The 25,540-nt window shown below is 33.5% G+C and overlaps 1 protein-coding gene across 6 annotated transcripts; it reads left to right on the forward strand.

The window, feature by feature from the left end:
* Window positions 1-2,317: 2,317 nt before the first annotated feature.
* Window positions 2,318-20,707, forward strand: LOC113511779 (odorant receptor 23a). Of its 6 annotated transcripts, none has more exons than XM_052896825.1 (10): window positions 2,318-2,572; window positions 2,752-2,884; window positions 3,040-3,251; window positions 3,659-3,779; window positions 15,982-16,186; window positions 17,310-17,573; window positions 18,230-18,329; window positions 19,032-19,133; window positions 19,335-19,490; window positions 20,257-20,707. In XM_052896825.1, the coding sequence occupies exons 3-10, from the start codon at window positions 3,054-3,056 to the stop codon at window positions 20,314-20,316; spliced, it is 1,206 nt and encodes a 401-aa protein (XP_052752785.1). In that variant the 5' UTR covers window positions 2,318-2,572; window positions 2,752-2,884; window positions 3,040-3,053; the 3' UTR covers window positions 20,317-20,707. The 6 variants fall into 6 exon arrangements, with proteins under 6 accessions (XP_052752785.1, XP_052752787.1, XP_052752807.1 ...); XM_052896827.1 differs by having other exon boundaries at window positions 2,320-2,572; window positions 2,763-2,884; XM_052896838.1 differs by having other exon boundaries at window positions 2,326-2,471.
* The last annotated feature ends 4,833 nt before the right edge of the window (window positions 20,708-25,540 follow it).

Genomic DNA, 25,540 nt, shown 5'->3' on the forward strand with positions numbered 1-25,540 from the left:
GTATTATTAAGGACATTGAGCATAGTATTCAAGTCCTCCAGGGACTCTGCCATGATTACTATATCATCGCCAAACTGAAGGTAAGTGATGTATTTGCTATTTATGTTTATACTATATCTTTTCCAGTCCAAGGAGTTTGAAAACGTCATCCAATGCAGCTATGAAAAGTTTCAGGGATATGACGTCATGCTACCATGGGTTTCGTACTCTGGTGCTGTACTTGGATAGACATCATAGCCTTATTGTATATATACTTCAATATACCTACAGTTAATCCGGCACCGCTGTAGGAACTGTAATACCGCTCGTATTTCGACCGAGTTATAGGCTCCGCCCATTTCTTTGTCATGGGTGTCGTAAGAGGCAACTAAGGGAACTTAATAGTCGAGGAATGGGTAGCAATGTCCTTTTTAAAACATCGTCAAAGCCTAACTACGTTTCCAACCCGACTGCCAAGCGTGTCAACTACTAGTAAAACCGTTCCTTATGGGGGAGGCCTATGTTCAGCATTGGACAGTTAACGACTTATACGATGATGATGATTATGATGATGACGGACGAAGTTATTGTAACAGTTAGTCCTTATTCTTACTAATCACGTATTATTTGAGATGGTGAAGAACAAACGTTATTTTTATCTTAGATCAATCAACAAATCCCGGTTACGAGGACAGAGTCGTATGCAAAAGTTAGTAATTTAATAAAGATAAACCTTTACCGCATTGTAAAATGCAATACGCGTTGATTCGCATCGTTTGATGTATGCATACATAAATAATGTATGTACTAATTAATGTGATAGGACCGCTTCACTGTAAAAGCCTATTAATTTGGTTTTCTGCTAATTACATTTAGTTTTATTAAGTAGTAGGTAGTTAATTATATGATGGGTGCCAGCCGTAAATCTTTCAATTAAGTACATGGTGTTTAATATATCTAATATATCTAATCTTAATATATCGCTAATAATGTTATAAATGGCCTCGTGGTCCCTGCATAGAATAGGCCACCCCTACTTTCTACGTGGGTGTCGTACGTCGACTAAGGGAGGGTGAGGAATGGACAGTAACGTTCCTCTTAAAACATCTCCAAAGCCTAACTGCGGTTGCTTATCCGTCTGCCAAGCGTGACAACTACTGGCAAACACTCCCAAGGGGAAGATTTATGTTCAGCTGTGGACAGTTAAAGACTGATATGAACTGATGATGAATGTCATAAACCCTTACTAATATTATAATTATTAAAATGACTTCGTTTGTTATCTTTTAGTGGTTTAACGGCTCAACCAATATAAAATTGTCATATGTACTATATGAGATGGAGAAGGACATAAGGATTAATTTGATCAATAAACATACCCCTACTTTACGAAGGAAATCGTGGGTAAAAGTTAGTATAGAATAATTCTACTTTTTTACGTTACTTGAAATTACAAACAACCGAACTACCTGCCTAATGGAAAGCGCAAAAGAGAAAAGAACGAAGCAGTACACAGATATAGTTTGACGCTTGTACTGTGACTGTATAAATCAAAGTAAAACGGTGTATGTATTAAATTTAAATCATCTTTATTCAAATACATTTGTTTACAGGCACTTTTAAATCGTAATTTTTTTTAAATCTAATGCAGGGTCGAAAATTGTTATCTGTTAAAAAGAGCCCGCAAGAAACTCTACAGTTATTCTTTTAAATCTCTGTTAACATTATGTGTATTTATTTATATGTACTATGTCTAAAATAACATGGTAAAATTACATGTAAAGATGCTTGGCAAATAAACGTTTGGATGTTTGTTATTCAATCACGCATAAATGATTCAGGGGACTCTTCGTGAGGTTATGGCATGATTTCTAAACTATATATCGTGATAATAATTATAATAAAAGGTTACAAAATATTATACTTTGTTATTTATGACAAGATTGATTTTCAGTATTTCGAAAAATGCCGCGAATCATTGTTGTTATCTTGTAAAATATTGTAAATCATCAGTATTGGTATAATTTATTTTTTTCATTTATTTTTGTAGATATGCAAGATACAATTAGAATTATAATTATTCAACTTATAAATATACATGTAAATATGGTTTTATTTTAATTTCATTTTATTTGGAAATTTATTTCCAATCCTGATATACCCATTTGATTGAAATATTAAATGGGAAAACATAATGAACCTACATTAAAATTTTCCCATTTAATCCTTAAGAAAGTGGCTTTATAATATGCAGAACAACCTGTATAATCGATATCAATAACAAAGTTACAGTTAACATTGACATATATAGAGATAGACGAGGCAAGGAGTCACCTTAATTTATATAAAAACCATGCTGGTCGTAACGAAACTACATACTTGCCGTGACATTACAGAAACTATTTATTAAGTTGGTGGACTGTAGGGCGCTTGAGTGAGGTTTTATGGAATTTAATTTATTTGTTACAAGCGACATAAGAGGGGAATACAATGTAAACATAGTGTTACCGTATTATTGAAACTACCAAAATTATTTTGAAATTTCCAATATTAACATGCATTAGTAACATTCGATACAATTTCAGTATTTATGGTAATAATTTATTGTAAGAAATGTATTGATATTTAGCCTTTTTGAGCATATTTGAATATTTTATTTTTAATTACTCTTTAAAATTAAAACATATAAATACGATATCAAAATTTATGAACAGTATATTTAATTTATTTCAGTATTACCTTTAGCTACGCAATTTTTACATTATATTTCAGTTCTTTTTCAGTTCTCAAAGATTGACTGTAAGAGACCCATCTTTGGAAAAAGTCAACCACTATATATTAAATCTTTTTAATGTATAATAAAAATCGGTATAAGTAATAAGATACGATAACCGCTTACCATCAGGTGAGCTGTATGCTTGTTTGCCATCACAGTGATATAAAAAAAAAATTACAATTACATCTATTTAAATTTACATCTGTGAACTAAATATATTCATAATCTCACTGCAATAAACTACGTGGTTTATTGTTCGCTCAGTCATCGGTTGGTAATTTCAGATAACTGATACAAAATGAGCACTGACATAAATAAGCAAGTCAAGCCATTTGATTCTTTTCAAGTTTTATATGATATACTATCCTGGACAGGTTATTTAAAACCAAAAAATGCATCAAGTCGAGCTAAAAAATACTTAAATACTTTTCATTGGTTGTTGACGATTTGTATAATAACCTATGTTAATGCTGGCCATATTATCTTCATATTTACGGTACGTATAATATAATAGTAACTACTTTTACAATTTCGTAATTATAAGCGATTTGGTTATCTGTCAAGTATAAGAATTTTCGCTGGAATATATAGGCGATCGTCATTAGAATATATTATATAAAAGCAATTCATTTATTTACTACATGATTAATAAATTGACACATTTTTAGCCGACTTCAAAAAAGGAGGAGGTCTTATGTACACACGTCAAAAAGGAGGTGGTTTGTAATTGGCCCATATTTTTAGTGTCTAAGTGTGTATAAACATTTTGCGTGCAAATTCTACTGGTTTTATAAATGTGAAAGTTTGTAATAGTGTTTGTATATCCATCACGTTTAAAAGGTTAAATAAAATTGAATGAAATTCGTAAATATCAGCGTTATTTAAACGATATTTATCTTTCAGAGCAATGACAAAAATGCGATATTTGAGACGATGATATTAGAAATTACTCAAATAAATGCGATATTCAAGTTTCTGAGTTTACAAACTTCTAAGTTGAGTAAAATAAACGACGTTATCAGCGGTAAAATAATTTTACAATCTTACTAATGTTATACATTTCAGAGTTTGTAATAATATTTGATTGTTTGTTACTCATCATCATTACAATTCATCCATTTCGCCACAAAGTAAGATTTTGCGTCCTTCAACACTGAAACTTCAACTTTCAACACCTTGAAATTACTCCGTCTTTACGCTTACTTGCATGAGATCACGGGATTACATTGCTCAATCACGCTTAAACGGATAAAGAGACTTGAATGAAATATGGGTTCAGATATAAATTATTAGTTACCGATTTTTTCGTAATTTTTTTGTTGGCTGGAATTCATAATTAGAAACACATAAGAAATATTGCCAACCTAAATTTCATGTAAACTTGTTTACCCGATATTGGAGTGTTTTTTATAAACCAGGGAGTTTGAGGGCAAAGTTCTCCGCCAAGCAATAAAATAATTGGCAATCTAAATTTCACATAGGCTAATTTAATCGATACTAGATGATTGATGATGCTAGACTTGATAATTTTTAAAATTAAATACCTCAAAATAAAACTAATTTATATACGTTTCCTACACATTTTCTTGGGGGAGTTATAGGAGTTCTCCTCTTTTCCATTTACCTACTTTTTACGTATAAGTTTTAATGACAAATACGTTCAAACCGACTTTTACAGATCTTTTTCCTATTTTCTTAATAATCCTACCAATTTTATAAGTGCGAAAGTTTGTGAAAATATCGATTATATTATATTACCGATTATATTATTTTTAATTATGTTATTATAATATTGTTTAAAATATTTGTATATTGTTGCACTGTTTTTATAAAACAGTTTCTATTATTAATATTAGATTAATTGTAACTCAACCTCGATTGAGTTACAATTAATCTAAAACTATAATAATTCTTCCATATTAATTTAAATGTGAAGGGCTTCCGCTGAAAATTAGCATTTTGGCTTCTCGGTTGCAGCATAACGCTGAGCAGAGACCATTTCGGCAAACATTATTAATAATGCCTATACTTTTATACATGTTATGTTACTCTATATAAACCTTTTTTGTAAGTGTAAAAATATTTTCTAAATAAATTATTATTATAATTGAATGTCTGTACGAATTTTAATTAAATATGGCACAAATATGAACCGTATCGTAGAATATTTTTTATCTTGAAATATTGATGACGTGAGATAATTAAATCTTTATCATTTAATACTTAATAATATTATAAATGTGAAAGTGAGTTTGTTTGTTACATCTTGGCGCTTTAACGGCTCAACTAATTATCTTTTTCTATTCAAAACAGTCTTATCAATATATATAGGTATCCCACGATGGTATGACATTTTTTTTTTTCCGCGGGGTAGTTCCGTGCATCAGACGTGTTTTGTTTACGCTCCAAGTAATAAAATAGAAATTATTATAAAAATCAACTAGTTCCATATAAATTTCATAGAGGAATAATTCTAATGGTAGGATCTTCAAAGTGACACGGTTTGCATTTACTACAGTGAAGTATCATAGTAGAAAATAGTAAATTAATAAGTGAATTAGATCGAGTGTGATTCGTGACATTATCATCTACCCACATATTTTGGATTATATCACCTTTTTGCTCACTGGTTGTATGGATTGTTACTAATTATATTTCATAGCATTATAACATTGTGGCTCTGCATACCAGGCCTGTGAGTGAATACGGGATCAAATCGCGATTCGAACGGTTATTATTGTTGTATATACATATATATATATATTGCACAATTCAAAATGAATACGCTAAGGAAGAATAATATTGTCTGCGCTGGGTGCTTGAATGGTATCGAAAATAAGCGATGTTTGATCTGCAGTGCCTGTAAACAAAACTATGATTTGGAATGTGCTAATGTATCAGAGTCACGTTTCTACAACACCATGACACAGAAACATAAAGACTCCTGGAAGTGTCTCTCATGCAAGTCAAGGGTTCCAAAAAAGGACAACACAAATACTCCTATCAGACCGGAGGCAGACAACGTGACACAGAGACGCGGGGGTGGTGCGCTCTCACCGGACCGTTCTTCGGCTTCACCGGAACGTATGGCGAACACGACTACAAATGAAATGCTGCTAAAGGAAATACGTCTTCTTCGAGATGACATGAGGGAGATGCATTTGCAGATGCAATCGTTTACCGATACTATTAGTAGTTTAAATTTAAGGATGGATGCATGTGAAAACCGATTGGATGAATTGGGTATACGTATGGATAAAATGGAACGACGCACTAGCACTGATCCCGTGTTCCAAAGTGACACATCACTGTTACAGTCGATTGAAAACTTAAAAATCGAGCTCAATGATAGGGATCAAGATTTGTTGCTCAATGACCTTCAGATCTCATGCATACCTGAACAAAAGGGAGAAAATGTCACGCATAATGTGATTAGCATAGCTAGCAAGTTGGGCATGCAGCTGACAGTGCAAGATATAACCAGTGCAGTGCGGGTCGGAAGGTTATTAGATTCTGATAATAAAGTCTCGAGTCGACCACGCTTGGTGGTGGTACGACTGGCGCGTCGCGCCCTGCGTGATCAGTTGCTCCAGGCTGCAAGGGTTCGTCGTGGTGCCACTACAGAAGGCACAGAGATTCCAGGGCCACCAAGTAAATTTTATATAAACGAAAGACTGACACAAAAAAACAGACAGTTATTTCAGCGAGCACGTGAGCTTGGAGTACGCCACAACTGGCGATACGTATGGACAAGGGACGGCAAAATATTTGTAAGGCAACATCAAGGTGAGGATACACCACGGTATCGTATACGTACAGATAAAGATCTTACCAGGGTTTTTGGATCGGCGGCCGTTCAATAATAAATATCTCTTTATTATATATCTTAAATTTATTTATAAGCTATTTCCTTTAATGTTTAAACGATTTAAAGTTAAATATAATTCAGTAAGTTATAAAAATTATGGAATAGTGTATTTATGTAGATTTGAATGTGTTAATAGTATAGCCTTACCAGTGCAGTCTTACTTAAAATGTCTATCTGTATGCTATAAAAATGTATATATATGCGGTGGTTACAGTGCCTCTTTACTATTATTTTATGTTAAGTATCAATCTTTAAATTATGAAAACAATGTGGTAATCTTAAGCATTGATCATGGAGTTTTTTTTTGCTATTGTTTTCTATTAGATGTCAACCTGGTACCTGTAAAAATAGCTTATTATATTTATATGTTCATTGTAGTGATATGTTACTGTGTTTTTTTAAGAAATATCAATCTAGATATCATATAAATAGTGTTGTGTATTTGTGTATTGATTGGTGTACCTGGTTATTATTGTTTTTTATTCAATACGAGTATGAATATTTAAAAAGTGTAGTAGTATATTTTATTAATTGGAACAATAGTTTACTATTATTTTCTGTTGCATATCGATATATAAATCATTGGGACGATTTTTTATGTATGTTCATGGATATTAATACCACATTAATACTATTTTTTGTTAAATATCAGTCGACAGGCTGCGTCCTGTATTTATATTTTGATTGTAGTGCCTACTTACAGATGTTTTTTATTAAATATCAGTTTGTAGGTTCTGGGAATAATGTGGTTAATTTATCTATGGATAATAATGTATTATCACTTCTATCCAGTAATTTATCGAGAATATTCAGATATTTTTTAACCACTTGTTATTGGAAATGCAAACATTATTGTGATAGATCTCTAATTATGTGTCAATGTGGTTTAATGTGTGAACAGAAATTACATAACTCTTGTAACAGATATTTGCTGCCTATCAGTGGAATTAAAATTGATAAGTGTGAAGAAAATGATTAAAAAGTCAATCAGTTTTCGATTAGGTCTCATAAATATACGTTCTTTAAATACCGGTCAGGATGAGCTAGTGGCAGCAGTGAATAACTATGGACTAGATGTGTTGGCAATAAACGAAACGTGGTTAAAGAATGATCAGACGGGGCTAGCGCCTGCGATCCCGGGTTACGTTTTTAAACACCAGGCTAGAAAAACGGGTTCGAGAGGTGGAGGTGTAGGTTTTTATTACAAAAAAGGACTGCGGATACGAGTACTGCCACATCCCACTTCTGATTTAGAGCAGATGTGGGTGGAATTGCACCTTCCGGGAACTGCTCGTTTAGCTATAGGAACAGCATATAGACCAGAGTCAGTCTCGGTAGATACTGCTATTGAAAATCTTAGTAGCTCGTTGGACACTTTTTCGAGTTATGATTCAATTTATATACTCACAGACTTCAATGTAAATATAAATAATAAGGGAGCCTCGTCTACATCTGCTTTGACAGCCTTTCTATTTCAACGAAATCTTTACCAACTTGTTAATGAACCAACAAGGGTGACTGATAATACTTCGTCACAAATAGATCTAGTAATTACTGATACACCGGCCATCTGCTCCGGAGTTTACGTCTATCACAACCCAAAGCTTAGCGATCATGCCATGGTGGTGGCAGAACTTAAAATGAAAAAACCACAGCGAAGTCCGCAATATATATATAAGAGGATTCTTAGCAATATTGATATGAATAGTTTTAATAGTGATCTCATCAGCTTGGACTGGGAAAGTGTAAATAAGATGACAACCTTAGACGCAACAGTTAACCGATTTAACGAACTAATTAACACTTTATTTGATGTTCATGCTCCAATGCGAAAGATATGTATCAATGGCAATAAACCACATCCATGGATTACCGATAACATTAAGATCATGATGAGACTACGCGACTCTGCTCTACGCAGGGCTCGGGCATCGGGAGAGGACAGTCATTTTGATTACTATAAAAGTCTTCGCAACTATACAAGTGGTGCCTTGGAGCGCGAAAAAAAGGCTTATTTCACATTTTACATTAATAATAATAAAAACAAACCCAAACAAATGTGGCATCATCTGAAACAAATATGTACTACAAATAATGTAGACCAGTCATTGATACCAGATCATCTTATAAACCCCGACGCTGTTAACAATTTTTTTCTTGATGTTCCCAATGATCCACAAAGTAACAGAGTGAATAACAAACCCATATCAAGGAAAATGGTGAGCAATGAATTTAATATCACATCGTGTGACGAGGAGAAAATAATTAAAATAATCAATGCAGTCAATACTAAAGCTTGCGGCCACGATGGAATAACTATAGAAATGCTGAGAATGACACTCAATGTTACCCTTCCTATTATTACAAAATTAATTAACGATTCAATCTCATCCAATTATTTTCCCCAAGAATGGTCAATTGCTAAAATTAAACCAATTCCAAAAGGATCAGAAGTTAATGATTTTAAAGATCTGCGGCCTATAAGTCTTCTCCCGATCCTGTCCAAAGTAATAGAAAGGGTGGTTTATGAGCAGCTCGCAGATTATCTTGAAAGCGAAAATCTGCTACCAAAATTGCAATCGGGATTCAGAAGTAATCATGGGACGGCATCTGCCCTCTCCAAAGTCACTGATGACATACTAAAGTCATCTGATGATGGAAAGGCAAGTATGCTGGTTCTTTTAGACTTCTCACGTGCCTTCGATTGTATAAATCACGAACTTCTTTTGACGAAAATGTCATATAATGGTGTGTCGTCTGCGGCATGTAGATGGTTTGCTTCGTTTTTGGAGCATCGACGCCAATACGTGGAGATGCGGACAGATCAGGGTGTTATAACTAAATCTCAAATAAAAGCTGTTAATAGAGGAACGCCGCAGGGCTCCATACTGAGCCCTTTATTATTTTTGATATATACATCTGATCTTCCTGCTAACATTAGAAATTGCCAGCTACATCTTTACGCGGATGATACCCAACTTTACTACTCTTTCGAACCTGAAAATTTAAGACAGGCGGAAATAAATATAAATAATGATTTGAATTCGCTTCTCAAATGGTGTCACTGTAATGCTCTTGTACTAAACCCTACGAAGTCCAAGTTTTTGGTATTGGGTAATAAAATGCAGTGCAAGAAAACTAAACGCCAATGTCCTCAGATTCTTGTCAATAACCAGCCAATAGAAAGAGTTGAAACTGCAAAAAATCTTGGACTTTTATTTGATGAGGAATTACGCTTCATAGAACATATAAATACAAAGATAAGATTAGCATTTTATAAACTTAAAACACTTTATCATGTGAGGAAATATTTGAGCATACCAGTTCGTGTAACTCTAGTGGAGTCTCTAGTATTGTCCCTTTTCAACTATTGCGACACAGTATATGGCCCTAGATTGCTAGAGCGAACTCGAGGATCTATTCAGCGAGTACAAAATGCCTGCATACGTTTTTGCTATAACATCACTAAACGAGAACATATTACACCATATTACAACAAAAATGATATATTGAATATGGCTTCACGAAGAGAGCTTCATTTCTCTTGTTTTGTTCAGAAGATTGTTCATAGTGGACGGCCAGAATATTTGTACGAGAAACTGGACTGGGTTAGAAATAGACATCATAGAGGACTTCGAGAGTGCAGATCAAATATATTAAAAATTCCACCACACAGATCTGCAAATTATAGAGGAGGTTTTAAATTTACAGCCGCAAAAATTTGGAACGACCTGCCTCCACCCTTACACCAACCATTAACGCCATTACATTTTAAAAACCTAATGAAGAAAAGGATTTTACTTATGCGGAAGCAACCCTCGGATCGTGGAGCTGGCTCTCGTCATCGAATGTAGTGCATCGAAAATTGTATATCACTTTTAAGGATTTTTTTTTTTTTTTTTTCTTGTCACTAATTTGGTACATTGGATTCTTGTTCTGTTATATTTTATTTATTTTTTTCTTTTATTCATTGTTTTTATACTTGTTTATTTTAGTTTTTGTATTGTTTTCTTTTATTTTTTATGTAATATCTACATCAATATATATATTTGATAATGAAACGGTGCCCCGTGTAGGTGCAAACTGAAAATCAGCGCTGAACGAACATCAGTCCAGCAAAAGCTGAGTTTGTACCAATTGCCAGGCGCATACGATTAATGGACAATATATTGATTAATTTATATGAATGTTACAGGAGACCAGTAATGTTATTTAATATTTAAATATTTTATTACGTACAATGTTACAACGATTATTTTAGTGACTAGACATAAGTCAGTTTTATTTCTCTATTTAATTGAGCTGTAGGTCTATGGCCGTGTACAACCTCTTTCTTACACTCCTCCTCACGGCATAGTATCTACCTACTGTAGGAGTCCCAGCTCTTGGCGACAGTATTCATATTTAGGACGAGGCAAAGCTTTTGTAAAGATGTCCGCTATCATATTCCCTGTTCCTAGGTATGAAAGTTGCACCACATTTTGTTGCACCATATCTCTTATAAAATGTTGGCGGATATCGATATGTTTGGATTTGGCGCTAATAATAGGGTTCATTGCTAACTGTTGTGCGGCTTGATTGTCGTTGTGAATAGTAATTCCTTTTTGTTTGAAGTAACCCAAATTAGTCAGAATATTTTTCAAATGAACAGCCTCTTTTGTACATTCGCTCAAAGACATGTACTCGGCTTCCGCCGTTGAGAGTGCTACAGTCCTTTGTTTTCTTGACTCCCAACTTATGACCGCACCGTTCTTTATAAAACAATGGCCGGTATATGACCGTCTATCTAATGGACACGATGCCCAGTCGGCATCTGCGTAACCCTTTAAAATTTTATCTCCATTCTTGTGGAATGTTAATTTTAAATCTATTGTACCTTTTAAGTATCTAATTACGCGCTTTGCAGCTGCCCAGTGTTCTTTTCCATAATACGCATTGAATTGACCAAGATAGCTAACAGCATGAGCTATGTCTGGTCGCGTGGCAACTGACAGGTACATGAGGGCTCCAATCAAGTTTCTATACGAGGTCTGTCCGGAAAGTTCGTATAAAAGTGTTCTGGAATGCGAGAAAGAGGAGTGGGGAGGCCAGGTAAGCGCAGGACCCCTTCCTTATGTCCCTAACAATGCTTCAGTTCTGGTCTGACCGCCGTGCGGTGCGAACTGGCTTGTCACGCCATCTGTGAAGTTACCTCTTAACGAAACCCCGTCGGCATGGAGCCCGCTTCCGTTGAAGAGCAGCGCGTTGTAATCAAGTTTCTCTCGAAACTCGGCAAGAATGGCCGTGAAATTTTTGCCGATCTCAGAACAGTTTATGGGGATGATGCTGTGAAGGAACCAACCGTCCACAAGTGGCTAAAAAGATTCAGAGAGGGCCGAGAAAGCGTTCAAGATGACCCACGTTCAGGACGTCCTTCCACTTCACATTCCGACGAAAACGTGGAAAGAATTCGAACTTGTGTTAATGGGGACCGTCGTTTAACGGTCAGACAGGTGGCTGAAGAGCTTAATTTGGGCAAAACCGTGGTCCACGAAATTCTAAGAAACGAACTTCAAATGAAAAAAATTTGCGCCAAGATCGTTCCGTGAGTTTTTGAGTAAAAATTCCATTACGGTGACCGAACACCCCCCCCCTATTCGCCGGATTTGGCCCCGTGTGACTTCTTCTTGTTCCCAAAAACCAAATTGGTACTTCGGGGGCGGCATTTGGGGGACATAAATGAGATAAAAAAAGCTACGACGGGGCAGCTGAGAAACCTACAACCAGAGGACTTTCAAGGAGCCTTCTCACAGTGGAAACGGCGTTGGCACAAGTGCATTATGTCACAGGGGGAGTACTTTGAAGGGGATAAAATTGATTTACCTGAATAATTGTAAAATAAAATTTTTAAAAAACTTTTATACGTACTTTCCGGACAAACCTCGTAGGGTAAGTTCGAATCTGGATGTTCTTCTTTCTTTAATTTTAATGCTGTCTCCATAGGAGTTGCCACAGATTTTGCATCTTGCATGGAGAATTTCTTAAGGATATCTTTAATGTATTTCTTTTGACTCATAGTAATTTTTCCTTTATCCTGTTTAAATTCTATACCTAAACAGTATTTCAACTCTCCGATGTCTTTCATTTCGAACTTTCTCTCTAGTGCTTTCTTTACTTCTTTTAAAATTTCTGAACTTGAATATGCTATAATTAAATCGTCGACATAGACTGTTATTATTATTTTATCTCCTCCTTTCTTCAATAGGTATATGCAAGGATCTGCATTACATGATTCAAAACCTATATCTTTTAATTCTGCATCTAATTTTTTATACCATTGGCGTCCGGATTGTTTTAAACCGTATAAAGCTTTCTGAAGCTTGCAAACTTTTTCTTCTTTAATATTTCTAATATCTTCTAGCATCCGTTTAGCCTTATTGAAGAATGTTAAATCATTTTGACTACTTTCGTCAACCATAATTTCCATTACATATTTTTCTAAGTAAGGAGGCATTTTCATTTGTATATTTTCTTCTAGCTCTCCATTAAGATACGCTGTAGTGACATCCATTTGATCTAATTTTAGATTATCCTCTATGGCTGAACTAATGACTGATCTAACAGAACTTAGTTTCACAACGGGGGCAAATGTTTCAGTATAATCTACACCAGGTTGCTGTGTGAATCCCCGCGCCACTAACCTAGCCTTCTTTATTTCAGTGTTATCTGCTTTCGTTTTTATTCTTAATATCATTTTGTAATCTACTTCATTGATACCTTTTTCTTTCTTTGCTATTGTCCACGTTCCGTTTTTAATGTGTGCTTTTATTTCAGCTTTAATAGCATCGTGCCAGCCTGCATCGTTTTCATCGTGTTCACCAAGGTAAGCCATTTCTGTCACGTGCATGCTCTCATCTGTATCATTTTCTACTTTGTAGTCTTTCAACCATGCTGGTCTCTTTTTATCTCTTTGTGGTCTTTCATGTTGTGACGTTCTGGGTTCTATATTACTAAGATTATCTTCTTCCTCAGTTAGCGTTATGGGTTCTTCATTTGTGGTATTATAGTCATCATTTTGATCAGAAACTATAGGTTGAATTTGTTCATCTATTTGCTTCGTATCTATTTGTTCTGAATTTAATTGTATATACGACTTAATACCTTCTTCGTTTTCATTTGTTTTTATTTCTTCGTAATATAAATCTTTTAAGAATTTTACATCTCTACTTATAACGACTCTTTTTAATTCTGAAACCCATATTCTGTAGCCTTTTGTATTTTCGGAGTAGCCGACAAAAAATCCTTTCTTGGCTCTGGGTGAAAATTTTCTTAAATTTCTTTTATTTAATACAAAAGCTTTTACTCCGAAACATCTGAAATGTCTCACTGATGGAGTGTAACCAACCCATATCTCGAAAGGTGTTTTTCCATTTGTGGCCTTGGAAGGTACTCTATTCGTTATATAATTCGCCGTGTGTATTGCTTCGGCCCAAAAACTTTCTGGTATTTTTGATTCGATTAACATGCATCGAGCTTTTTCCAAGAGAGTTCTATTTCTCCGTTCAGCTAACCCATTATGTTGGGGCGTATAAGGAGCTGATAAGCGTCGAGCTATGCCGTTTTCCTTTAAATACGTGTTGAATTCGTTATTAACATATTCCTTTCCGTTATCTGTCTGCAATATTTTTATTTTATTTCCTGTATATCTTTCCATTTCCTTTTTATATTCTATAAACTTTCCTAAAACTTCACTTTTATTTTTCAGAAAATAGACTCTGCCATATCTGCTGTATTCATCCGTAAAGGTGACGAAGTATCTGTGATCTCCGTTACTATTTACGGGCATTGGACACACACATCTGAGTGTATAGTATGTAGTTTTTGAGGAGCTTTTGTTTCTTCAGGCCTTTCCTTCGGAAAAGGTAAATTCGTCATTTTTCCTTTTACGCAACTTTCACATTCTTTTAATTTGTCATTCTCATTAAAATCAATGCCTTTTATTATGTTATTTCTCATAGCTCGTTTTAAATCATATTCATTTAAATGTCCTAGTTTTTTGTGCCATATGTCTATATCTGATTCTTCTTTATAGGCTTGATTTGCTTTTTCTTTTGTGCTTAAATTTGCATTCACATAATAAAGTTTATCTTCCTTCCTTGCTGTAATTATTGGTTTTCCATTTGGATTTTTAATAATTGCATTATTCTTTGTAAATAATACGTTAAAACCATTTTCAGTAATTCGTGCTACGGATATCAAATTAGTTGATAACTCTGGAATATATAAGGTATTGTGTAAATTTACTGTTTCATTTTTAATTTTTATCTTTACTAACCCTTTGCCTTCTATCTTTTCTGTTTTATTCGAGGCTAACTTAAGTGTTCCATTTTCTTCTTTATTTATGAACACGAAAAGAGATTTATCATTGCACATGTGGGATGTGCACCCACTATCAATGCACCATTTATTATCATTTTTATTTTCTATAGTATAACAAGATTCAGTGCAATATAAATTTACATTTTTATTTCTTACATTTTTGTTAAACCAACAATCACTTGTTTTGTGTCCAAATTTATGACAGTTGTCACATTGTATTCTATTTCCATTTGAATTCTTATTTTTGAATTTTTGAAATCGATAAGATTTTTGTTTATGTTTCCCTCCATAAAATGCTTCTTCTTCTTCCTCCTTTTCCAGATTTTTATTTAAACGAGCTTCACTTTCTTCAATAATTTTTGTTTTGAGTTCTTCGAGGTACGGAAGTTTGTCACGAGACTCGATTGCCACTCTGAAGTTCTCGTAGGAATCTGGCAAACTGTATAATAACATTATGCTCAGGAGGTCTTCATTGATGCTGATGTCCATGTCTTTTAATTTATCCACCAAGTCGATGAATTCATTTATGTGATCTCTGGCGGATTCATCATGTTTCATTTTTTTGTGTAGTAACTTTTTTAATAATGTTGCTTTTCGTGCAGGTCCACGACTTTCGTAGGCGTTTTTAAGGGTCTCCCATACGTCTTTTGCTGTTTTGCATGATTTTACTAATTTAAGTTGGGACGGCGAAATTATTAATAGCAGTTCGGCTTTGGCCAATAAATCTTTTTCTGCATTAATATCGGTTGATGATAAACATGTAAAAAGTCCTGCTTTTATGAGTACAGCTTCTGCTTGTATTTTCCATGTATCATAATTTGTTTTATTAAGATGTTCAAATCCAACTTGATTTTTTGTATTCGCCATCTGTGCGTTGCTGGCCCATAACCTGATGGATGTGGAATGTTACAGGAGACCAGTAATGTTATTTAATATTATTATTATTATTATTATTTATTGATGTATGGTGATTTAAAATTATGAAATATTTTCTCCATAGGACCCTATTTTGCTACAAAAAGTGAAAAGGATGAGAAGCTTCTGAAAGATAATAATAAGGAAATGTTTAGAATAACTACGGTAATGTACACGACTTTAACGACAGGCTGTGTAGTTTGGATAATTTCCTATATTAGGAAGAAGTTAAAAGATGATGATACAGCGGTGCTCTTCTATGTACCAATTGATTCGAAGCCAATGTCAGGGTAAATATATTAATTTATTATTTACAATAGTTAATTTCTGTCTGCCTAGATCGAATCTATCGATAAATACATTTTTTGTACTGCGTAGTACGTGAGATAGAAATAGGTTAAAAATAAAAAATTGACTTCTATAAAAATTACAACATTATAGAACCAACATAAACTAATTTTCTAATAGATTCAAGTCAAATTAGTTTATGATGGTCCATAAAAGAGTAATTTTACTAAATTATCAAATTAAAATAATTAACTTAAGAGAAATGGCGTCTCAGAATTGGCCCCATTTTTTAGGGGTATATGGATCACAGTACAATATTGTAAACAGAATATGACTAATATATCATCAATTCACAAGAAAAAAAAAAAATTGAGAAAAAAACTACTCTTAAACAGAGATTCCTCATGTAACCTAAGATTTTTCATAATACTCTGGAGAAGTAGGAAATAGCAGTAGCGAGGTGTTTTTGGTTCTGTTGTCACTAATATGTGCTAATATATACATATTTTATTATATAGAATAAAAATGTAACTGGATTGTGTCTGTGCATGAAATATGCAAAAACCACTGAACTGATTTTTATTTTTGGTGTGGTGGCATTTCAGATTCTAGGACAACATATATCACTTATAGTTTTATCGCGCTGCTGCTTCATTTCCTTTTCTTTAATGTTATAAAGAGGAAAGATTTATGTTTGTCTATAATAGATAATGTCAAAATATACTAAAATATTAATTGATTTTAAAAAATATTAATTATTAATATTTCAAAATTATTTTACGTGTAGAAAACTATATTATCAGCAAATAACATGGGTTTTATTTTATTTTATACAGAGATCTTTTACCTATCTACCCACGTGAAGCCCCTGGCTTTGCACGGGTATTTTATTATTAGATTGTAAAGATAAAATTGGTATTGATTGATATCAGTTCGGTAAATTTTTCAATTAACACAATCTTTTAATTTAATTACAATAATTTAAGACTGTGTTTAACAAAAAAAAAAAACCGACTTCGATCGTGGCAAAATCAGATAACATTAAAAAAAATACAACCGAATTGAGAGCCTTCCTTTGTGAAGTCCGTCGAAAATAACTCAAGTATTTTTTATTTTTTCTTACAGATTTGTCATTACAGTATTTGTAGAAGCCATTCTCACATTATATGTGGCATACGGTCATGTGGCGTTTGATTGTGTCGTAGCAATGTATTATGCTCAAGCGATGGTACAACTGAGAATAATGAAATACAACATACAACACATGTTTGATGGCGATGAGGTAGAAGAGAGTACAACTGGCCATCAAGTAATATATAAAGATGACAAAGATGCCACATTGAAAGAACGTTTTGCATATTACGTGGATAAATATGATAAAGTTAATTGGTAATTGTTAGAAACTAACATTAATTTTTGTTTCCATTTACAGCAATAAGTGCAAATGTTAGCTCGTACAAATGTAATTTTGTACATGGCAACAATATAATAACACTCTGCCATGTAACAGCGTCTTGTAACGAGAGTCGCTCGCAGTAAAATACTAGTTTCACTCCACACTGTGGTCTTTTTATTATTGCTATACCAACTTGCAACCAGCATCTACAGTTCACTAATCAACATACAAGTCGACCAGTCTGGAACAATAAGAATTCTTATTATTCCAGATATATTAACATAATTATGTTAAGTTGCATTCGTTGTACATGTCATAAATGAAATAAAACTGTAATTATAATACTTCAAACATAGATTACATTCCGGGCATTCCAGAAACGCTTCTATCTCCAAAGTTCTGGCTAGAGGGAATCGTACTTTGGCGGTAGAGAGAGTCGCCGTCAAAGAAAGTGTCTTTAAATTCAGTACCTTAAGATTGATATAAGCCCATATATTGTAATATATAGCTTGAATTAAAGAGTTATATGATTATATATTAAGGATCGTATTTAGATTTCAATTCCACATTGCATTAATATAGTAAGAACTACAATCTATGATGTTGGATAATTTGAATTGTTGTTTTGCTAAAAGCCTCTACTTTTCAGGTTTACAAAGAATGTAAACTCCGTGTTCAATATCGCATTATCATTCCAATTTATTTCGATGACTGGATCCTGTTGCTGTGTCATATGTGTATTAAGTATAGTACGTATTGACTAACAATTATATAGATTAGCTCAAATAATTGAATTGTAGCTTCTGAAATGGTCAATGTATACCATGACAATCAGTTATTAAGCTAATTCGGACTATTTGCATAAGGTAAAAATTACAACTGTAGTAGGTCGCAAAATGATATAATTTACTATCTTTTTCTAATCATTTATTTTTTTTATTTATAACCATCGAAGATTATCTATGATAATATATCATAACATAAATATAGTTTTAACATATAACAAGTTTTAATTTATAACTAATAGTTTATATATTATAGTTATAACTTATAACAGTTCAAGTAACAGTACACAGATCAAGTTAGTTGATGTCTTTATTGTTTAATTCATCATTTTTAGAAATCATTGAAATACCGCTGAAGATATTTATATAAATTTATAGAAATTTAGGACAGGATAGGATCAGAATTCAATATAAGAACTGTTTTGCTTTGTGAATTTAATATAAGAAATTTTGTTTTCTGGATTCAATATAAGAACTGCTTTTGATTACGATCGAAAGAGAAAAGAACCATTAATCAATCGATAGTAAATTTAAAGTTAAGGGTAAAATCACTAACTAAAGGATGTCATGTACACCGGCGACTTTTAAAATTATCAAATTCTATTAAACCCTATTTGTATTTGGTTATAATTCTATCTGTTAAATATTATTGATTTTTGTTTTCAGTATAAATTCTCAACAGATTTCACATATCTAGGGTTCTTATTTGTCGAGTTTCAAGGCCAATTGTTCTTTTATTGTTATTATGGGAGTTTGGTAGAGTATGAGGTAAGTGTAATTTTAAAACTGCGGCTTATAAATGAAATTAATAACAAATCGAAATATTCAACCAGTTAATCGATCTTTATTTATTCTATTGGACATCTGTTGACTGTCTAATGGTCGGCATAATTATTCACTTTGTTACATTTCTAGTAAGTTTTATAAAAATAAACAATAATTACGAGTATACTATTATATCATTTCTAGAGCCAATCAATTTGTTCGGCTATGTACTTAAGCAACTGGGTATCGGTCTCGCCGAAGTTCCGCCGAAATATCTTCATCGCAATGACCCGCTGGACGTATCCTTTAAAAACTCGCGTGTCTGTCGTTGTGCCTTTGTCCTTGAGTACAATGATTTCGGTAAGATATCTGTGTTATCTTTTCTTTATTTATCAGAGGGAGACTTTGTATAAAAGTCGTTTGCTTGGGCACCTCTGCCCCATTCTTGTTTTTGCCGTGAAGCAGTTGTGTTTGCATAGCTGTGTTTCAGTTTGAACGGTGGGATATGGCAGTGAATTTACAGGGTATAGAAGAATAACACCTGAGTCTTCAGGAATGGCAACGCTTAGGGGATATCCTGGGTGAAACAGTATACTCTGTTATGTTCATGGTATGCTCATATAGGCGACGATTACTACTTTCCATCGGGTAGGCCGTCAGCTTGTTTGCCATTCTAAGTTGTATAAAAAAATGAACAACTCTTTGCCTAACAACAAACTCGATATGGAGTATGGATGTGGATTCAGAGACCTAGACTGATCTATAGTAACCAGGAAGTTCATTATTATGTTCAATTGAAAGTGAATGAAACAAAAAGCAGAGGCATATGGCATGTTTTCAGAGGAGTTTTCTCTAATTTCTTAATGGATGATAATGGAACGGTAACCCACACTATTGGTATACGTTGACGGAGTAGCAGTGAGCGATAATAGGAGAAGATGAAGTCAGGTCAGTTGACCATCATGACGAGTTTAATTAGCTGGATGTTTGTTTGGTATTTTAGTGTCATAAAATGCACACAATACAGGAGTGTTACAGAAATAATAAAGAAAATGATAATTAAGTAAACAGTTAAATGAATGTACATTGTATTTATTTAAAGTAAATAATTCTTCTCTTTTTTCAGATTGTTCGAGCTTCTTATACCTTGTTCACAGTGATGTCGGAAATAAATGTAAAAGAATAATTTTGAGTAAAATGACAGCGATAATAAATTTTACAAAATGTGTTGGAGTTTATTGGATTTAAAAACTCCATTTATTTATAACTACGTTACTGATGATAATTTGTTCATTATTTGTATTCTTCAATAAAATATGACTTAGTTTATAATTTTTATCTCAACTTTTAAATCGAAACGTAGTTAATTAACACAATTGCTTCGCAGCAGTAACACGAGTTTGATAGAGAATTATCTCAGTTTCTATACTAATTTTTACAGTCTCCATCTAATTTTAATTCACAATCAATGTTTTCTTATACACCAATTTTGAGCAAATAATTCTATATTTTAGTTATCAATACAATCACATATGTATGTAATTTTACTAATAAATAACAATAAAGTATAAATCACGTTTGACAGTTTCATTTAATAGTACCTAATGAGATGTATGTACATAGTTACTAACTATATACATTTTAACTGTTCACTATTGAACATAATATGAAATAAGGGGAGGCCTCCCTTATTGGGGAGTTTTGCCTGTTGTTGCCACGTTTGGCAGACGAGTAGACTATTATGTATAGTAACGGCTAATTCACTAAAAAAACAGGTTCTTTGTGTAGGTATAAAATATGTACATACATATAGTGTAGGCTTTGGTAGGGAATTGCACTAAACAGTGGTTTTTTTAATGACACAAACTCTAAGAATGACAAGTTGACAGCATATTTGATGAAAAGTGATAACCATCGTTTGTAGATACGAATGCAGTAGCATTTATATGACAGGGAAGGATATAAAATGTATGACATATATGTATGTATATAAAATATAACGTGTATAATGTAGCATTTCAAATTTCATACTACAAGCAAATGACATGTCACGCTCGTTAGGGTCTGTAGAAGGAAGCTCTCACAATGTCCCCAGTATTTGCCACTACTAATTGTTACAGTTACGTTGCAACTCTCTCTCAAATTAGATAAATTCGTATCCTGATTTTAACATCCATCCTCTAGAGGCGTATTAGGAATATTATATATATATATAAAGAATTTTGAATGCCTATCTATCTGAATATCTATGTGAATCCTCAAATAGCATCAGTTTCAATAAAACTTAATAAAAAGGTGATCAAGTTTTGTTGAAATTATCATAGAAATAGTTTCTAAATAAAATTAGTGACAAAATGGAACATGCAATCAATTAGTTGATTTTTCGACATCAGTAAACTGTCTTTTGGTCAGGTTAATTACTCATTTCTTTATACTCATTAACTTCTATTGAAACGCAAAATTCTAAACCATACTCTGTGATAAAATATAAAGAGCTGTATGTTCATCAGTAGCTGTTGGATAAGTTTTAATGATAACGATGTTGATGATGATGTTCACTAAAATAAGTAAATATTTGTTTTCTAAAATTTTATAGTGAAAATTAATTAGATTTTTAAAACTATTGTCGATGTCGTATACAACTTATTTGTAACAAAAAAATAACCAGAAATGATATGAGATCGAATTGAGTTCTTCTACCCTTAGTAGGGTATCCGTAACCAAACTTTGTTTATTCATATTACCAGTTGTGGGATATCATTGTCTGTTGCCCGAGGGCTGGACTTGAACTATTGGTTACTGTTACCAAATATTGTTGCGGTTTGAGTTATTGTTTACCAAGTTAAACTTGTTGTTATTTACGTGACGGATTAACCATATTCAAAAATTTTATTATACGATTATGGATTGGCAATTATTTGGCTACTCGCTGTAAATCACGGCATTGCTTGCATGTATTAGGGTATGAAAAGCATATATGTCTTAATCCAGAATATGTTTTATATATTTTATATATCTAAGTATTTAATGATAAATACATATGTGTTAAACAATCTGAGAAAAGGATAGAATGTAATTAAATATATAATGATCAAACTTTGATATTTGTTTTGCCGAGTAAGCATTCCTTGTAGAAAAAAACCTTCATATGACCTTTTTGAAACACAAAAGCATCATATGCCAGTTCCAATATCAATTTTAGTAGTTGTAATAGTATATATAATGTTGGTATGATATAAAATACTGAAAAAACAATGTGGAAAATATTTATGAGAAACTGAGGATTTAGTGAGCATGTTGCAGAATAGAATTACGTAATAGTAAACTGTAAAAAATAATATGACGCCGTTTTTAGTTATTGTTAAAAATTCTCCTATTTCAGCTCAGGTTAACACATTGTTGGATGAATATAAGTTCTTCATGAACTTTAATCAGAGGGAGACTTTGTACAAAAGTCGATTGCTTGGATACCTCTGTCCCATTCGTGTTTCAACCGTGAAGCAGTTCTGTTTACATGGCTGTGTTTCGGTTTGAAGAGTGGGATATGGCGTGAATTTACTAAGTACAGAAGAATAACACCTGAGTCCTCAGGAATGGCAACGCATGAGGGGTATCATGGGCAAAATAATATACTCTGTTATGTGCATGGTACTGCTCATGTCTATAGGCGACGGGTACCACTTCCTATCAGGTGGGCCGTCAGCTTGTTTGCCATTCTAAGTTGTAAAAAAAAAAGAAAAAAAAATCTTCGTGAACTCTTTACATCTTCGCCATGCGCATCCAGGTCTTGCCCGTTGTTATTGTTATCGGTCAAGCACATAGGTTGTCTCCCCATTTTCCTCCGGCCAATTCTTGTCTACATGCTTGGTCTCTGGAACAAATGACATGTTATGCTCGTTATGGCGGGTCTGGTAATATTTATCATGTTTTAGGTCTTCAACATCACCATAATCATCGTATCAGTCGTTAATTATCCATTGTTGAACACAGCATCCCCAATAGATTGTCATAAGGCACAGTCTTGAGCCATCTACATACACTGACATCCTGCAATGCTTTTGAGGTCGTCCCTCCTAGTGTGGGGTCTTCCAACGCTGCGATTGTCCGTACGGGATCGCCATTCACGAACCTTTCTTCTCCATCGGTTGTTGGCTCTTTGAGCTATGTGACCAGCCCATTGCCAAATCAGTTAGACAGCTTATTCTTCGAGCTATGTCGGTCACTTTAGTCCTTTCGCGGATATCCTCATTTCGGATTCTGTCATGCAAAGAAACTCCGAGCAAAGCCTTCTCTATGTCTCAGTAACTTGAAGCTTTTGCATACAGGTAACCGTGTACGACCATATTTCGGTTCCATAGGTCATCACTGGCAACACGCACTGTTTAAAGACCTACGTCTTCAAACTTTGAGGTATTTTGGATAAGAAGATATGGCGTAGTTTTCCGAATGCTACCCAGCCGAGTTAGATTTGTCGATTGAATTATCGGTCGAAGTTGGACTTACATAGTCGGACAATTTGTCCATGTATACATACTCGTCGACAACTTAAAGTGTAGTGTTCTCAATCATAACCGGTATAGATGTTCAGACCCTACCATGAATGTAATAATTCAATATCTGGAAAAAAAAGTAATTACTTCGAGTGTATGTAAATATATAACTAGGATTGCATGTAGGTATATACTTTATACATGTAAGTATGTTAGCAAGAGGTACTTGTATAGATTTATAGATATTTAAAATCTATACAATGTATAGATTTTAATACTTACAGTGCTGATTCGTCTTATTTCAAAAAGTATTCTAATATGATGATAACATTATAAAAAAATATGGCTGCGACAAATTAAAAAAGGAAACTTATTTTACAACTAGAAATGATAAAAAAAGTTAAAACTATGAATATATGAACAACACCATAGACAACACAGAATATTCAGAGTTGCTTTAATAATTCTTAAGCATTTCTACACCTGAAAACTAATGAGTGTTAGCTTAGTGTTAGACGTAAATTATGCACATTTTGTTTAAATATATTTTAATATAATTACTACTTAAAATATATAATAATTAGGCAAATTACTTCACAAAATCAATATCATTTTAAACAAGTACTGCGTTTTTCACTTTCTAATCTCATGAGAAAGCTACACTAAAAATATATCGGTGCCAATTTACACAAGTTTCGTGTAATATAGAACGAATGTTACAACGAGAAGTTCAAATAGCTAATCGTCAAATTCAGTCACAATTACAACGGACCAGAGTAATTGAAATCCATGAACTGTGCAGCAATTCCCATATGAGCTGCGTCGGTCAATAGAAAAACACAATAGCGTTGGCACAATGGAGACCATTCAATGGTCTTAAACGATCTGAACCAAATGGAAATTTTAGCGTTCGCGAAACTACGGACGCGTAACATGATTTTTTTTTCAATAGCTCTCGAATAGGGCAATTTTTAGAATGGCTCAATTACAAACGATAGCAGCCGATAGTAGTAGACCTTAATCTTCATTTAGCTAGACTTTTGTATAGTAGAATATTGTTTGTTAACTTTAAGTTTGAATTGCACATTACACTAATAAGTAGGTATATTTGTAGACATAAATAGTAATAAAAAAAATATTAGACATAGACGAGCTTTATTAAATTTATATAAAAAATCGGTCCTTATTTGGTGAAAATATCGCATAACATACGCATGAAATAAAGGTCGAAATATATTGGAATTCATAGACATGAATAAACTGCTCATAGATATCAGCAGTTTATATTATGCAGCGGTCCAACTTATAGTTATTAGAGAAAAAATGGGTTTTTTATACTGTGAAAAAAGTGACAATGATGCTACCTGAAAAATGTGCTCCCGTTTAATTAAAATTACAAATATACAATAAAAATTCTTAGTCTGTTAATTAAAACCGTGTTGCGACATGTACGATATTTCAGGTAAAATATACGGTGCTCACGGCATTTTTCTATGCTGCAGTGTCAGAAGAAGTTATTGCTTATAAGCAAGTCATATTAGATAGTTCTTCCTAATTTAGTCTACTTTTTTTTTAATGGGTGATAATAAAATGATCACCCGGCCTGCGCTAACGGTATACGCTGGCGGAGCACCAGTGAGGGGTGATAGGTGATGATGAAAGCAGGTCAGTTTGCCCATCGTGATGAATTGCACTAGAATTAATCACGATGGTTTCCAGGGGGAACCACGTGGAGGTCGATCTGATAGGGTGTATTGCTAGCAATGGAGCAGTTAGACCTCATTACTAACAATCGCTTTCCGCCCAGTCTACAGTGTTATAAGTAATTACGATTCTATTATCGGTCATCCATTTATTACTTCTCTCTTTATTATAACAGTTATTACAACATTTTATCGAAGAATAATCCATTTAAAATGT

The sequence above is a fragment of the Galleria mellonella genome, unplaced genomic scaffold (genome assembly GCF_026898425.1).
Source record: "Galleria mellonella isolate WM207_F2 unplaced genomic scaffold, CSIRO_AGI_GalMel_v1 utg117, whole genome shotgun sequence".
Classification (NCBI taxonomy): Eukaryota; Metazoa; Arthropoda; class Insecta; order Lepidoptera; family Pyralidae; genus Galleria; species Galleria mellonella.

Coding starts and splice junctions, on each gene's coding strand:
- LOC113511779 (XM_052896825.1), top strand. CDS start 3,054: ATGAGCACTGACATAAATAAGCAAGTCAAGCCATTTGATTCTTTTCAA. Junction 3,252..3,658: donor ATATTATCTTCATATTTACG/GTACGTATAATA, acceptor TTTATCTTTCAG/AGCAATGACAAAAATGCGAT. Junction 18,330..19,031: donor TCATATGTGTATTAAGTATA/GTACGTATTGAC, acceptor TTTTGTTTTCAG/TATAAATTCTCAACAGATTT.